We start from the raw sequence: 16,422 nt of genomic DNA on the forward strand, positions 1-16,422 counted from the left end.
AGTAGAGCTCTCATTGCTAGATACAGAATTCTCAATACAAACACAACAATGAAATTGAATGTACTTTTTTCTCCTCCTACAAGAGCTTGTTCCAGACTACTTTGATCATGGGCTTTGTGAGGTTCTGGTCCTTCTCTACAAGAGGAACTGGCAATATAACCTGCACCAATGAGTTAATAGTAGAATAGAACTCAAAAATGCACTCACCACCCGCTCATAGCCTTGGATTTGTTGATTGGCTTTGTCTGGCAGCCCCACTTCTTGGCAGTCAGCTCTGAATCAACAGTAACAGCTTTCAACCAGATTACAGCAGCTGCAGGCAGGCTGGAGTTGGTTGCAAGAGGTACAGCACTGTTGATACTTGGAGGAATTCACCAGAAGCAGCTGTGAATGGTGTTTTGATAGATGTAGTAGGCTAAGTTGTTTTGGGTTGAACCCTAGGTATAGTTGTATTGAAGCCAATTGCGTGGTTGAGCTGACCTGCATTGCAGAGTCACCTTCATCGTCCTCATTGTTGCTATCCATATATAAATAAATAAGATACAATAATCAGTATATAAGAGCAACTTACTCTATACAAATATTCATGTGCTCTATACATGCAGGAGCTTTCATGTTTGTGGGTACTTCAGTGGAGCCAAGGCTTGAAAATTTCATGGGAGCTTCAGCTGAAGCATGCATTGGAGTGTTTGGAGGAGCTTCAGCAGGAGCAGATGTTGAGTTGCTTGCAGGCCTGGGAATAGCTGCCTGAGTTATAACTGGTGGAGAGGGAGGTAGAGTGGACTAGCAGTTGCATGATGTAAGTACATTACAATTGGAAGATGGGCTACTCACCTGAGTTAAGCCTCCAGATGGTTTGCCTTTGTGGTAATCAAGGATGTGGTACTTGTACCACTGCAAATAGTTGTCACTTGCAAACTTTTTGATCTTCCAGATGTTTGGGGCAATGCAAAGGCAGGAGGCAACATCTGCATGGTCCAGTAGAACAACTGACTGAAGTTGACCTTGAGTTTCAACCATGTGGTAGGGAGACCACCAACCTCACAAAATGCATGGAATGTGGTCAACATGTTTGTGCATTGTGTCCAGCTGACATTTGTGACAATGCTGATGAGCTCTGGATTGTTGGTGTTGATGTTTGCATTGGTGGTGGTCTTGTTATTGTGGGTACTGTTGCCATTGTTGCTACTTGTATCATCTTTGTCAGCAATATTGTTTGCATTGGCAGTTGAGTTCTTTTGTGCTTTGCACTCCTTCTCTTATCTAGACTTTGTCCACATTTTTTGGCTCATGGAAATGGACAAAGCTGGCCATATTGGGATACAGTGAAGTCTCAAAAAGCAGGCCAAATACCAGATCCAGTTCTACCTTGACATACTTGTTGGTGTCAGCTGTAGGCTTAGGGAGTGTTGTACCAGCTCTAAGCATGGCACTATATGATAATGTATATGTCAGCAAAAACACACAAGTGCAAAAAATTTATGTCAAAGTCCTGATTTTCTCTTCAAGACCCTTAAGCTCAGAGACCAAACAAAAAGCTTCTGTGCAAGGAAACCTGGTAGCTTTTGGTGTCTGTAATATTGTGTGATCAGAACTCTAAAAACATGCTGTCTAGCCATGTTGCGTGCAGAGACAAATGGAGATGAATGCTGGTAAGCACATGACTCACTGAGATCATGCTGTTTTCAAAGCCCTCAGTGAAAGTAGCACTTAAACCATTGCCTCTGAGACTGTTGAATGGTGAATGTGATGATGAGCTTGCTACAAAGATCAACTCTCAATGTTTGTATCTTATTGTAACTGATGTATCTCATCTAGAACAGGAAACTAAGTTTAATTTCTGCTCTTACATCTTGCCAGCTGCTTGATCTCTGAAACCAAACACTGCTCTGATGCATATATCACCATGCAGTACCAAGACAATAACAGCACCTACAAGCTAGGCAATGCATTCAAAAGCTCCCCTAACAAACAGGAGGCACTTATCATGGCAACACCCCTGCCCTCTTTCCCTGCATCATATAAATCTGACATTCACAATTTTCTATTGGAGATAACCATATGGAACAGCCATATATCCAATGTAGGAGACACAGTAGATATCATGGTATGTGGTCCAAAAAAGTCTTTGGGTCCTTTTTCATTGTGTCCACAGTAATCAAAATGCCTTTTTCAATAGACTGACACTGCAGCATTTGTGAAAATAGTAATATTTCTCATATTGCCAAACAGGTTGTTTTCTGTGATACTCACCTGACTGTCACTGGAAAGGACATTTAATAAGTGGTCCAAGCCTGTTAAGCACAAGACACTTCTAAAGTGTTTTACTTGTGTTAAATAGGGATATTTTGCTAGGCCTGGGTCCCATGGGCATTTGGTGGCAGAATGTTTCTATTTTAGTGTATATCTAAACAAGGTCCCTGATGCCATGATTCTGATTAGATTAAGTTAGTGATAATACAGATTAAGGCAGATAATGCTATTGGCACCCTCCCCAACAGCTGAGATCCCCATTCTTCCACCCCCAACATTTTCAATGACAATGTTTGAGCGCTCCCCACCCTTTCTGCTCAGCTGAATTCAGCTTGGTTGTTCTGTCCTGCAGTCCCCACCCCTTTCCTCTCCTGCCCCTGTTCAAGTCCCTCCCTGCCATCTCCTGCCATCTCCCACCTCCCCGGCATTGCATGTAATATAAACATAATGTATAAAGATGTGATATCATAAGCTTTGTAAGGTATAAGCCATATAGACTCACAATTCCAGAGGTTTCCAGTATTCATTTGGGATAATGTCTGGACCTGGAAGCCAGTCACATGATTGATCTGGAAATTTTTCTCTAAGTCTGTCAGACCATAATTTGATTGCTTATAATTTACTGGATGATGGCTTCTATTCAAAGTTCATTAACATTTATAAGGATTAGACTACTATTGCTTCTATCATAATGAGCTGAGAGTATTTATAACATGTATAGACTATTTGTATGTACTATTAAAAAGGTCACTAAAGTAGCCACTAGCTGTTAAAGGTCTGGTCTGAGGCAATGTTGATAACATGTCCAGGTCAAGGGCCAGGCTATTAACAAGCCAGTCAGATGGACTGACTTGGTGTGGTGATTGCCTTTTTTAGAACAAGTTCCCAAGTCAGTTGTCTGACCAGCTGGCAACACTTGCCCCTGCCAAAAATTTTCCACCTGCCAAATGACAGCTATTTAAGGGGAACTTAGTAGATGGGAAAATCTTGGCAAGGCAAGTGTTGCCAGTCAGTCAGATCAATGACCTTGGAACTTGGTCCAAAAAAGGCAATTCCAGCACCACATCATCCTGTCTGACCAACTGGTTAGGAGTCTGGTCTAGGCCTGGCTTGGAGAAACGGTATACATGGTGTCAAGTTGTAACTGTGAGATATAGTTCATATGTGGAGTTGTGAACAATTGATACAGGTACATGGAAAATGCTGATGATGATGGTGAAGATATAGGGGACAGGGGCACCATGAAGAGTGTAGACTGTGCTGGAAAAGGTGACAACAATAGCATGCCCAGTGCAAAGTGTGGAAAGGGTGCAACATGCAGAGAGGATGCAACATGCGGAGAGGACATGGGCGCATGTGATAGCAACAACATTGGAGAAGGGTATGGGGGGAGCAGGGCTGGCATCAAGAACAAGGCTGGTGAAGGTGAAGGTGAAGAAGAGGACAGGGGATGGGAACAGAAACAGAAACAGAAATGGAGATAGCTGCCTTGTGGGATGAGCTGTCTTCATCCATTTTTCCCTGTTCATAGTCTCACCACCAGACAGCCACTTCACAAGGATGTGCTAATTCTCCACCTTCTTGAGTTTATCCCACTTTCCCGAATCAAGCTTACACCAGTAGCACTCACCCTCCCTGAGGGTCGCCTCTATTTTGCTCAGGAGGGTGCAGGTGGTAATGTTGTTGGGGTTCTTGATGATGCCCCCTGGGAATCTGTGGAGCTCAACCCCATAGTTGAGGACCAACTTGTTGTAGTTAGCCCACTCTATCCAGCACGGGAATTTCTCCAGCAGGATACCACGGGTTTGTAGTATTTTTCCTATTTTATATAGTTAGCTGCAAGCAAGGGAATAGAAACTTGGGTACTCACAATAGCCATTCAAAACCATCTCCTGCCTTCCTGTGCATAGTACTCTATTTCTCCTTTGTGATCCGCAATACTCCAGCCAAGCCACCTGTGACATAGACATCCAGATGCATAGTCATCTCCTCCAGGGTCACCTTGAATAGACAAAAGCACACATCTTTGAGGTGCAGTGATATAAAGTTCCAAGGCCTGTATTAATATGTTACCTTGTCATGAGTGACCAGGTATAGCATGTTGCAGCTTGTGTTTTGGGTGATTTCAGCAACCTACTAAATATATTAGCAAGTATCATAAGTACAAGAAGTAAGGCTGCGTACCAATGGATCAATTTATTTCTTGAACATGGTGTCAACAGTGTTACTGACATGTGGCTGGACTCACATGAATTGCTTGCTTGGCTTGTTCATTTGGCTGGCTTTGCGGCGAGCCTCTTCTTGGCTTTGTTGAGAGCATTTGGTCCAAGCCACCTTCTCCTCCAGCAACAGAGTGTGCCAGGCTGTCACCATCTCGTGCAAGATGTCCATCATGGAACTGGAGTCAGAAAAAATACCCTTGCATGAATCTTAGTGGACACAAGGACTTAGACCCAGAAATGGCTTACTACTATTGGAAACACATGTTGCATACTCATCTTTGATGAACACTGAGTATCTGTTGGCTTTGACCTTGTTGCAAGGTTCCTGTCCTACTCTCATGTACACCTGGATGGCCACCCAATCCTGAGTCCTAACAAAAGGTCAGCTATGTATAGTTGTTTCATATATAGTACATACCTGTGATGTGTATCACATATCCACCTGATGTCCAACAGAGGTCGTTGGCAAAGGTTGTGTATATCTTCCATGAGTGTTCTAAACTGCCGGATACCCTCTGGAATCTGCTTGGTTGTTCACTTAGGTCGTGTCACTTGAGTTGTAGGGTAGATCTGCTAGGAGCAACATGGCTAAGGTCAATGGAAGTGAGACAGACAAAAATTGCAAGACAGCAAAAAAAGTGCGTATTACATTACATAATACAAGTGAGTGTGATGTTACAACATATAAACAAAATTAGGTGTCCCTGCAACTGCAGTCAAAGCATAATTACAAACTGTGAATGAAGAGACTTACAACACCTTTGTTCTCTACACGCCAGTCCTCTGGTATTGTTCCCATCCCCTCCATGTTGCTACAGTCAACTACTTACCCTACACTTCCCCTCCAAGTCCTTACGCTAGTGTTCCAAGACACGGTATCCCTAGCAGAGCTTAGCTTGAACATTCTGCATACTTCCAGGCAGGCACAGAATTTACAGCACCAAGCATTTGTTCATTTGGCACTTCTTTGAGGTTTGTCAGGAACAAGCACTCAAGCTTCAGCCATGTGCCAATCTTGGCAGCTGTAATGTTGAGCTGCTAACACATAGCCTCAACCTCAGGGGCATACTTGGTGATGATCTGGAGTGCCTGTTGATACTTGTTGTATTAAAAAAAACTGCCTAAAAAGGTGTTAGTGATGCAGATCAAGTGATTCAATACTTACTGAGTTTGGCATATCTGTCCTCATCCCACTGCTGGAAATGGAGATTGAGGCCCTGAATGAAATGGAACATTGACACATATCAGATGATCTACGTGGCAGAATTTGATGCGGAGAAGATGCACTTCATCTGCTTAAGGTCCAACAGTCCAACACCAGGAATGTACAAGGGATGGTACGTGAGCTGGCAAAGGCAACTGTGCACGTACCCATGACATACATTGACGCATATCTTGAGGTTCTGATTGTGCACTTTGTTGCAAAGGAGAGGGCTTGAGAATGCAGTCTTGCTGAAGGCACAGCCCATGTCCTGTCCAAGGTCAATGTTGTCACTGTACACATTGAGTAGATGGATGACTGTAGCTAGTCTGTATTTAACACTAAACAATGTTAGATTAGCAGCAACATAGAAAAATGGCCAACTCACATTTCACCACTGCAAACCATCTCACACACTTTCTGCATAAGGCTATGCCTGCATGCAAAGACAAAGATATCAGTGGTCTTGTATATGTCAAGCGTCTTCTTGGGACCATCTGGTCTGCTGACACGGAAGTCCAATGTGCATCAACCCATCTGGTTGCCATTGTCATCAAAGTTGTCCTTCTTGTAAATATCTGGATCATGTGAGCAATCCTTAACTAGGGGAGTCACTGCACACACAAACAAAAAATGATGATGAGTGAGAAAGACTAACCCTAACCCTAGATGAGGCTTGAGCTGAAGTAGATGCCTCAAGGGAAGGACCTGAGATTTAGGTTTATAAACAGAGCTAAGGAAAAATCCCAAAAGAACTTTCTTGGAGTTCTGAGTCATTGATTGCAGTCTTTATATACTACTGGGCAGCTGCACATAGACTATGTATCCAAAGGTAGAGCTCCTGCCATATTAGGAATACAAAGTACTTAGTAATACAAGCATGCCATATTGTGTGGTCCTTGCATCATATGATGTCATAGTCCAGACCCATCACATGCTTGGTCACTTGCCTGCTTACATAATAGATAAGGCCAAAGCCCAGCTATGTCAAAAACAAATGCAATAAATAATGTGTTGTTATCCAAGTTAGGGTTAGCAGGAGGCACTTTGACAGGTCAACCCAAGGGCTGCTTACAGCCACAAATTTCATCTTTGTAGACATCAACCTCTTTCCATGGGATGAAATAGTCGGGTTTAAACCTGTTTACACTAGTCTAATCAAGCCCGCAATTTTGGTGAACTGAACACACTGTCTCACGTGCCGCGCATGCAACTCTCCCTGTATGCAGACCATGTGGGCTCACTGCCGCTGCAGACCCGCTCTTGCCTGCACAGCGGGTGCACCCACTCAATGTCCTCTGCATGTCGCATTTTGGGGAACATCAGATGAAAACCTCACTAAGGCACAACTCCTATGAGCACAACATAGGAGTCCCAAATTGAACCTCAAATATCTGGTGGGCAAGACGCTGGGTTGGTGCTGCTTCATTCACCCCTGCGTCTTGCCAGGTACGTATCAATATTGGCCCCAGAGATTGGCTGCTTTGCTCACTCTGGTGTCTTGCCAGCATCTCTTTGTGCTACTTAGTTGTTCCTCCCATCGAACCTCAGCCCCATGTCTGGACAAAATAGTCTGAGCTCCTCACAAACTGCACCAGAAGAAATTGAAGCTGCGGAGTCTGCTCTCCAGGCTATCCACAGGGATCACTGACCTCTATTCTACCGGTCAGATCAAGCAAAAGTTTGATGCAGGCCAGCAACTCCTCAAAACCTCACTTCTGAGGAGGCTCAACTCCCTGCCCTTGATCGGAGGCACCTCTACAACAAATACAACAAGATCCTCGACCAACATGAGCAGTCGCATTTGGCCACTGTCAAACGAGGGAAGCAACGTGCCATCACTCCTTGAGGAGGATGAGTCACAGGCAAAGCAGTTGGAGCACTGTAGTGGAGCAGATGCTGACTGATCTTTGGGGGAGGCTAGGAGTCATGCTAGAGGAGAGGATGGCAGTTCAGCCAGAGGTGGAAGAGGTAGACATCAGCAATGAGTACAGAGGAGAGCGGCCAATGACGATAGCTCCAATGATGGAGTTGGACAAGACAGAGACGAAGAAGACAACCCTACGTCCACCTGCCATTGGCACCGACCGTTCAACCCTCACTACCTCATGCTCACGCCCAAGCAGGGGTGCACAAAAACCCTACACCTCTACGGTGTCTAGTCCTTCAAGCCCAAGCGGGTCCAATTGTCAATCATCAACACTGTGGAGGCTCCCTTCTTCCCGAGCACAGAGTGGCTCAACATCATACAGGGTGCCTCTGTTAACCTTGACATTGTCAGCGCTAGCATCAACTCAAGCGCCGTCAGCAACCAGCATGTCACGGACATTGGTAACATCCTTGAGCTCATGCTCAAGGGCTCTGACAAGCTGCAAACCATCACCCAACACAGGCCATGGATCACGGTACAGACTTACACTATCAACGCCTACAAATTTGTCTTTCCCTGGCACCTCGCAGAGCTCACCAACTACCTGCGGCACATTAGCCAGCTATTCAACTCTACTATCTCTGCTGCTCACCCGCAAGTGGCTGCCTACGACTGCACTGTCTGAAACCTTGTCGGACAGCAGCACCACCTTGCTCTCAATGACTATGCTGCCTTTGAGTCAGTCCGCATCTTGCATCTCAGCACAATTGGGGCAGCTGCTGCTGCCGTCTCTCTTGGGCAGCCCAATGTTGGTGGATCCAGTGGGTCAAGTCACAAGTGATGGGCCGACGAGGTGTGCCACCACTATAACCATAATGCCTGTTCAAGCAAGTTGAGCTGTGTCTTCTGACATGCCTGCAGCCGCTGTGGGGGTTCTCGCCCCCAAACTGAGTGTGGGAAGTCCAAGTAGTGAAGGATGGATTGTCAATGACGCTGGCCCCATAGCACGACAGGGTCTCATCTGCTCACGCACATCTGATTACACTAGTAAAACAGCTCTATGGACTGAGACAGCTGAGCCCCTTCCGTGTCTTCCTCTCTCTATGTTACAAGATTCGGTTGTTACTTCTGCAATACAGCAAAACCCAGATCTCTTCTGCATTATCTTGCCAATAGACGTTGATTGCTTCGAATTTCTTTTGGCTGCACATCCAAACCAATCCTTTGTCTCCTCTGCATGCAGTGGTTTCTGTACTGGAATTTGGCCATTTGCTCATAGTCCACCTGACTCTTACCCTTCTACTTGGGACCAGTCGCAGCGGGCAGTGATTGACGAGCCAGAGAGGGAGTTTCTGCAAATGCAGATTGACAAGGAAATCCAACTAGGAAGATTCTCCCCTTTGTTCGGGGCCAACTTGCTGCCAGGCATGTACAGCTCACCCATTCATGTTGTGCCGAAGCCCAACTCCAACAAATTTTGCCTGGTTATGGACCAGAGCAAGGATCTGTATGCTCCAAACTCCCACATCGACCATGCCAACATTGCAGGGATGATGCTCAGTACTGTCCATGACTTAGCCTTTGCACTCAGGGAGATGAGGAGAGAGCACCCAAACGAGGTGCCAACACTATATGTCGGAAAAACCTGAAACCCGTATGGATGTGTCTGGACGCATCATTATGTTCCGCTACCCATTTTGACGTGTTGGCAACTGCAGCAAGGGTACAGACGCCTTCCGAACGCCATCCAAACCCCGTCCCAACGCCATTGTGACCCGTTTACACTGGCAATGAACCAATCGGAATGTGTTCTGATGCCATGTTTATGCCATTTTGACAGTATTAAAATGCTGTTGCAACGAAGGAGTGGCCAATTCGACGCGTTGGCAACGGCTTTTCTGCTTTTGCGTCAGAACGCCCCTTTCCAGTTTTCCGACAATACAAGTCAGACGTCAAGAGTGCTTATTGCCTGATTCTGATGCACCTGTATTGGCAAATACAACAGGTCGTTATGCTCGGCTTGAACCAACCACTACATTGACTGGTGCAATTGCTTTGGCGGGCGCGTGGCTGGGTGTTTATGGCATGTGTACATGTTGCTCATGTTGTGGCTCACGGTTCATTGTCAGCATGTCCGGGCAGCCTTTCTTTATGTAGAAAATGACCACGGAGCTGAACGCCCTCTGTCTGTGTGTTATTATGTGCCCTACGCTCGTGTTTTTCCCGTGGGGCAAGTGTTGACTCTGGAGTTATGGGATGAGACATGGATGCCTCATGAGGAGGCCAAGCAGATACATGGCAGCACGCTCACCATCATCGGTTTCTTGGTCAATGTCATCAACATGTCAGTGTCTCTGCCAGACAACAAGCGGGAGGTCCTCATACAGACTATCGAGAGCTTTGCCTGCATAGGACAGCGTCCAACCGTACGCAAGTGTCAGCAATTGATGGGGTACATCAATGGTCCCTTAATGTCTTCCCACCCATCCGTCCATCCCTGTCCGCTCTGTACCACAAGCTGGAGGGGAAGAATCTGCCCAATGCTATGGTCTGGATTAACAAAGCAACCATGGATGACCTCCATTTGGGGGCTCAGGCATCTACGTACACTTTCAGGTGTCTTTTTCTTTGACTCCATCTGTTGGGATTGCACAGCATACAAGTCGGCTGTTGTTGTTTTCATGGATGCATCGCTCAGGGGAATAGGTGTCTGGTTCCCTGTTATTGCAGGAGCTTTCTATGCAGATGTCATGGGAGAAAGCAGGCCCATATTCTACTGGGAAGTGCTTGGTGTGCTGTGTGCCTTGCGACTGCTCCTGACTGTCATTCTGGATGGTTCCTGCTTGCTCATTTATTGCGATAACCAGAACACAGTCCAACTCTACTCCACGCTTGCAGCCAAACCCGCTTACAACAGTCTCATTAAAGCTGCCGTGGATGTACTCATTGAGAAGCAATGGGATCTACGGGTGAAGTGGATCACGTTGGAGGATAATGTGGTAGCAGATGCGGTGTCACGCCACAAGTTTGCCAAGGCAGCATACCTCTGTCCTGGATTTAACATCCAGACCTTTGCGCTCCCATTGGATCTGGCAGGTGCGCCTCGCAGTGATGGCCAAACGTCCCGCACCCAGGTCATGTCAACCATGAAGTGGCTGTTACTTTAGGATACACTGTTGACCCATCCACCATGCTTGCATACATGTCTGCACTCAACTTGTACCTCAATTTCTGCTGTCTTCACCACCTCCCGTTTCAGTCTACCACCGATACATTCGCCAAATACATAGTGTTTATGCAAACCTACATTCACCCAAAGTCAATCACATCCTACTTGTCAGGCATATGCAACCAGCTTGAACATCTCTACCCTGAGGTCTGCGTAATCCAGATGCACCCCTTCATTGTCAGGGTCCTCTGAGGTTTTCATTGTTGGTGTGGATTGCCCTCAACTTGGACCGAGCCGCTCTCGCAAGAGCATCTCCAACTTGCGGCTGACTTGCTTTATCCCCAAGACTCCTATGATGACAGTTTGTTCCTTGCACAGCTACTCATTGGGTTTTACGCTCTCATGTGCACCAGCAAACTCATGGTGCCTGATCAGCACAGCCTCCTCAACCACTGCAAACTGTCTATGCGCAACACCATTACCGTCTCAGCCTCAATCATCACTTTTAACCTCCCCCAACACAAGGCCAATAAAACCTTTGAAGGCAACAAAATTATCATGTTGGCGTCTACCCTCCAGCCAACGCCGCACGATGCCTTCCTTGCTTACCTCAAAAAGCATGACACACAGTGGCCATTTAAGCCCCATTTATGGGTCCGGGAGAACAGCTCCCTCCCAACCCGCACCTGGTTTATGCACCGCCTGCATGACCTCTTCCCACTTTCCATCGCCAGTCACCCACTCCGCTCAGGGGGTGCTACAGCGATGGCGGAGGACGGCATCCCCGCTGAACGGATCCAGGCAGTTGGCTAATGGTCTTCCGACACTTGGAAGATTTACATGTGCAAGCATCCTGCTCTCTTGAATGCCTTTCTATTAGCTAAGTAACACTACTGTCTCCCCTCCTCCACCCCCTTCCACCGCTACTCTCATTTGCCTCTCTACATACTTTTTTTTTTTTAAAAAAAAAACCTCCAAATAGGCAATACGGGTCAGAGGTTTTGAGACTTGTTTCTAGCTACGTTTTGCTACTTATGCTCTACTTACATTTGGTTGTTTACTTGCTACGCTAGCTGTATGTCTACCAAATATATGTTTTGCCCAGGTTGCTGGCTCGTCCAGTAACCGCAGCACCATCTAAAAATTGCAGCAGTGCTGTCTCGGCAGATGCACAAGGCTCTTTGATTAGTCACTCTTAAAGACCCTGCAGTCAGTGGAGCCTGCTGACTCAACTCGACACACAAACATGTTGCCATCTGCAGCATACTGTACTGCTGGGTACAGCTGTACTTCATCTTTCAGTTGCAAAAGAAATATACATATAAATAAATCACTGGTCAAGACAAAAGATGTACTTTAAAGTAGCAACAGGAGCACCTATTTAGCGAGCACCAGTCGGGTGTATTGCATCTCATCACTGATTGGAGGCAGCCGTGAATCGTGCAGAAAATATGTAAATCAATGTTGCATGCATTCAAGAAGGATTCTCAAAAGGTGGTTGAGTAGTCAATCTATGTGAGCCAGTTAGCCAGGATCATATATTGTCAGGGGCTGCTTACATTGTTGATATCACACAGCATCCACACAAAAGGCTGGATACCAAGGTGAGTGTGCCATCAATGGAAACAGTAGTATACTTTCAGCATGTAGAGGTTAATGGCAGTCTTGAGGACCTCTGGAGCATTGCTTAGAAAGCCATAATGCAGCAGAGCTATGTTTTCTAGCTCCTCATTGTGCTGCAGCACTATGTGCAAGATTGATTCTGAATACAATGGTAGTTAGCCTCAAAAAGAAAGACATTTGACATACTGTTGATTGAGAGGACTCAGATTGAGAAGGTGTGCTGGGTTGGGTCTTCAGAAAGCAATGGTTGATCACAAGAATTCAAGAACCATCTGAGATATTGATGAACAAGTTTGTTGTGTTGGTGGTTCCACTCGTGGTCTGCATATTCATTCCTTTCATAGTGCATTTGCAGCTGTTAGCAGGAGTCATTCCTGAGGGTTATTCAGCCAGGAAGTAGCATATATAGAGTAATAGCACACCTCAGAAACAAACCCTTGAGGGTGGCTTGAATACCTTCATCAATTTCCCCGGCAGCATGTGCACAGTTCCCACCTTCTTAATTTGATGCATACATTAATCTGTTGTCTTTATTACCGGGATACACAGCATTGTGAGCTGCAAACTTTTTGTTGGGTGGTGTACCTGACGCAACAGCAAAGTCATTATAGAGGGCGCATAATGTTGAGGTTATACCTAGACAAACATCTGATTAGTTCCTTCGTAGATAATGAGAAACATACCACCAAAGGCTTCCTGATGAGCTTCTTGTCCCTTCTCTACATCCTTCCTAACTGATACTATGCTCCTCGTCTTGGAAGTCATAGAGGCAGTGCATGCTCCTCCCAAGTCCTGGGCCTTGAGCAAGTTGATGTCCTCTTCCATTCAAACGGACTTGATCCTGCATTTTGAGGCCATAGGGAAGGAGTGAGTGGGGAGGGCGGACAACAAAAACAAAGGGGAGGATGAAGGAAAGGAAGTCACAAGGTAATAAATGAGCAGTCAGCAATGTGTTCAGCAGCAAACTTTGTTGGACTTACAACTGGCATGCCCTTTTTGGCATGTTTTTGAGGACAGAGGATGGGGGAGACAGCAATGGCAGGAGATGACAGGGGTGCTGATAGTAGAAGGCCAGAGGGTGCCAGCGGTTGCCAGCGGTTGTCGCAGGATGAGGAGGGACTTGAACAGGGGCAGGAAAGGAAAGGGGTGGAGATGGCAGGACAGTGGGATGGGACCACCCAGCTGAGCCCAGCTGAGCGGAAAGGGTGGGGAGCACTCAAACATTGCCACCAAAAATGTTGGGGGTGGGAGAACGGGGATCTCAGCCATTGGGGAGGGTGCCAATAGCATTATTTGCCTTAATCTGTATTATCACTAACTTAATCTAATCAGAATCATGGCATCAGGGACCTTGTATTTAGATGTACACTAAAAAAAAAACACTCCACAGCCAAATGCCACAGGACCCAGGCCTAGCAAAATGTCCCCATTTAGCACAGGTAAGACACTTTGGAAGTGTTTTGTGCTTAACAGGTGTGGAACACTTATTAAGTGTTCTTTCCGGTGACAGTCAGGTGTGATACTTGCTAAAACTGATTGCAATTTACTTGCAGTATGATGGACCGGCAAGCAAGCTGGGTCCACAAGTCAAATTTGAATACAATACATGCAGTGCAACCACTATTCAGAAACTTGTGGGGGTCAAACCTGAAGAGTAGCCTAATTTTCTGTGGCCTACTGATTGCTGACTCATGTATGACATGCCATATTGTGCTATCTGTGCTCAACAAGTTCTTTTGGCTCACCTCAAATAAGTGACAGTAAAAATATGTAATTTGGTAAAGCTGACACATGCAATTATCTGACTAGGTAAAAAGGGTCTTGCCTACTTGGAAATTTTTGGTATTTTGTCTGCATTGTTGACACTGACAACTTGTTGGGCAAGCTCTATTCCTTTGTAAAGTGGTGGTAAGTGAATCACTATGCATCTGCCCAGTCACCACAAGACCTTGCATATCCTATCTTTCTTGATGATTTGGTAGACACTCTATGAAATGATCCAAAAGCACATTGGTAGATCAAGGTAATGAATTCTTTTCAACACACTATCAGTAAAAGATCATATTACTAATCACATTTTGCTAATCACAGCTTGGAAAATAGCAGCATTTATGGGAATCAATAATATCAGACAACATCAAAGAAATACTTGCATTATTCACAAGCCCTATTTCCAACCCAAGTGTAGCTATTGCTGGTGCTTTGCTGCCACACCTGGAAATGCTCACCAATATGGTTAACAAGTTGGAATGTACAGAACTTTTTTTTTGCTTGCCAGCTACTCAGTTTGCTGTGGGAAACCAACTCTTTGAAAAATCCCTTGTTTTTGGTGGCTTGCTTACTACTAGTGATGCAGCACATATTGCTTACTGGACCTCCTGGATGTCTCTGGCTTAGCTTTGGGGACTGCATGGCCATGGCATAATCACTGATTTTACTTGCATGTTTCTGCTATTATATATACTACTCAACTAGCAGGTATTATCACATCTGATACTGAAATAACCAGCACCCAGGGCATTCTCCTTGTAGCATGGGAGCATCTGATCAAAGGTCATCTCCAGAATGTCATAGTATAGCTTTGCCAGGTAAACATTGACTGTGAATATCTACATCTCTTAGAGCAGAGAAGGCTTACCAATTCTCCTGAAGCTGGGGGTGCTGGTATGTGCAATAGGGTCAATGTGTTGATTGCTGTCAGAACAACTGGAGTCCATATGTCAGTGTCCCCTCACATTGGAAAAAGTACTGTGTCAAGCACAAAAATGAGCTTTGAGGTAATAAGCATTAATTTACTAATTGGACAAAAGTTGACTGAGTTTACAACAGGTATGAAGCCAGTTCTCAGAGGCCCTCAACAATACTGTCCTGAATGCAGTGACTGGCGAGGTGACTGAGGGTCCACCATTGCCACAAAAACTTATACCCAAATTTTACGGGAAGAAAAAGAAGCCAAAAAAACAATCAATATGAGGCTATTCCTGCTGACCAGGGCAATGCAAAATAACTTTGCTCTAGGACTAGTTTTCCAGCAGTGTAATTAATGTTTTCTCAGGTCAGGTAGCAGTCACAAGAGAGTATCCTGTCATGGTCATTATAGCAGCATCAGTTTTATATGCGTGGTGAGCAGACATTCAAAGTATGTATGGACATATTATTTATACAGCAGTACTATCTCCATATGTTTTGTGTGTGGCTTGCATTATACCAAGAATTGGGTCTGCCTCTGCTTGCTGCCAGATTTACTGTGGACTACCTGGCTTGCAGAGAAAATGTGTTGACTACAGCACATGTCTACAGGGCCAGGCAGCCTGTGGCCTGGCAACTCCTGTTTGATATAAACCCTCTGGGCCATATTATCCACTTTTTCTGTTTGCAGAAAATGTACTGCCCATGGCAGTGACATAAAAGCAAGAAAGAACAGGAAAGAAAGAGCACAAAATAAAGTGCAGGTACCCATATATAACTGGCTGCCCATGGGTTCAAATAAGTGCAAATAACCCTGCCAACTTGCACCTGTGACTGATCATACACCTGTCACCATGTCATCAACCTATTTCCATCACCTCTGCTCTTGCCCTGTCCCCTTCACTTTTGCCCTCTTTGCTATCTTGAACCTAGCTCCACTATGTGTGTTGCTCAAGCACATGTACAGCACCACTGCCTCAACAATGTTTGCCCTGCACCACCTGTGACATCTTGCTGCAACCTGTTCAGCACTTTTACCTTGCACATCCAGCCAGTTGTTAATGCTCAAGCAGGACTGGTATTGTGACCCATGGGCCATGCATATTGTTAAGGGTGATGTCCCAGCACCAGTAATCAGTTGTGCAACTTACCAATGGGCACCTGCATCTCTTTGTTAATTCCACAGGTGCCAAAGCAAGGACGCGCGGGAATTCAGAAGAAACCGGCGCCACAGGTTGGCGCGACCGGCGATGCACGGTGCGGCCTGAGGACTAAACCCTAAGAAATAAATCCCACGTGACCCATTCGTGTCGTGCCTGGCAGCCTGAACTCCAATTCCTTATATGTTCGCCCCAAGGAATCTGCCAGCCACCAATGGTAGGTATATAGAGCAAGC

The 16,422-nt window shown here is 45.6% G+C and overlaps 6 protein-coding genes across 6 annotated transcripts; 5 read left to right on the forward strand and 1 right to left on the reverse strand.

Moving 5' to 3' along the window:
• Positions 1-76: 76 nt before the first annotated feature.
• On the reverse strand, positions 77-6,102 carry CONPUDRAFT_76342 (uncharacterized protein; the record flags this gene model as incomplete). The annotated part of the gene is made up of 23 exons (XM_007774734.1): positions 77-160; positions 208-274; positions 309-415; positions 481-517; positions 572-783; positions 835-968; positions 995-1,170; positions 1,379-1,432; positions 1,556-1,572; positions 1,670-1,730; positions 1,851-1,939; positions 2,254-2,294; positions 2,756-2,842; positions 3,884-4,072; positions 4,209-4,254; positions 4,327-4,386; positions 4,502-4,626; positions 4,722-4,846; positions 4,894-4,997; positions 5,545-5,564; positions 5,641-5,692; positions 5,858-6,005; positions 6,065-6,102. 23 exons carry the CDS (start codon positions 6,100-6,102, stop codon positions 77-79), a joined length of 2,073 nt encoding a protein of 690 aa, XP_007772924.1.
• A 1,503-nt stretch (positions 6,103-7,605) lies between these two features.
• On the forward strand, positions 7,606-8,231 carry CONPUDRAFT_157915 (uncharacterized protein; the record flags this gene model as incomplete). The annotated part of the gene is made up of 2 exons (XM_007774917.1): positions 7,606-7,647; positions 7,839-8,231. The coding sequence occupies 2 exons, from the start codon at positions 7,606-7,608 to the stop codon at positions 8,229-8,231; spliced, it is 435 nt and encodes a 144-aa protein (XP_007773107.1).
• A 394-nt stretch (positions 8,232-8,625) lies between these two features.
• CONPUDRAFT_36709 (uncharacterized protein) lies at positions 8,626-9,000 on the forward strand (the record flags this gene model as incomplete). The annotated part of the gene is made up of 1 exon (XM_007774664.1): positions 8,626-9,000. A coding segment is annotated over one exon (375 nt), but the record flags the coding sequence as incomplete, so codon positions are not given.
• Positions 9,001-10,248: 1,248 nt separating this feature from the next.
• CONPUDRAFT_40234 (uncharacterized protein) lies at positions 10,249-10,629 on the forward strand (the record flags this gene model as incomplete). The annotated part of the gene is made up of 1 exon (XM_007774666.1): positions 10,249-10,629. A coding segment is annotated over one exon (381 nt), but the record flags the coding sequence as incomplete, so codon positions are not given.
• Positions 10,630-10,691: 62 nt separating this feature from the next.
• Positions 10,692-11,528, forward strand: CONPUDRAFT_63444 (uncharacterized protein; the record flags this gene model as incomplete). Its single annotated transcript, XM_007774691.1, has 2 exons — positions 10,692-10,958; positions 11,010-11,528. Coding segments are annotated over 2 exons (786 nt in total), but the record flags the coding sequence as incomplete, so codon positions are not given.
• Positions 11,529-13,373: 1,845 nt separating this feature from the next.
• CONPUDRAFT_76344 (uncharacterized protein) lies at positions 13,374-13,996 on the forward strand (the record flags this gene model as incomplete). Its single annotated transcript, XM_007774735.1, has 3 exons — positions 13,374-13,615; positions 13,729-13,777; positions 13,892-13,996. 3 exons carry the CDS (start codon positions 13,374-13,376, stop codon positions 13,994-13,996), a joined length of 396 nt encoding a protein of 131 aa, XP_007772925.1.
• Between the last annotated feature and the right edge of the window lie 2,426 nt (positions 13,997-16,422).

The sequence above is a fragment of the Coniophora puteana genome, assembly GCF_000271625.1.
Source record: "Coniophora puteana RWD-64-598 SS2 unplaced genomic scaffold CONPUscaffold_13, whole genome shotgun sequence".
Lineage (NCBI taxonomy): Eukaryota > Fungi > Basidiomycota > Agaricomycetes > Boletales > Coniophoraceae > Coniophora > Coniophora puteana.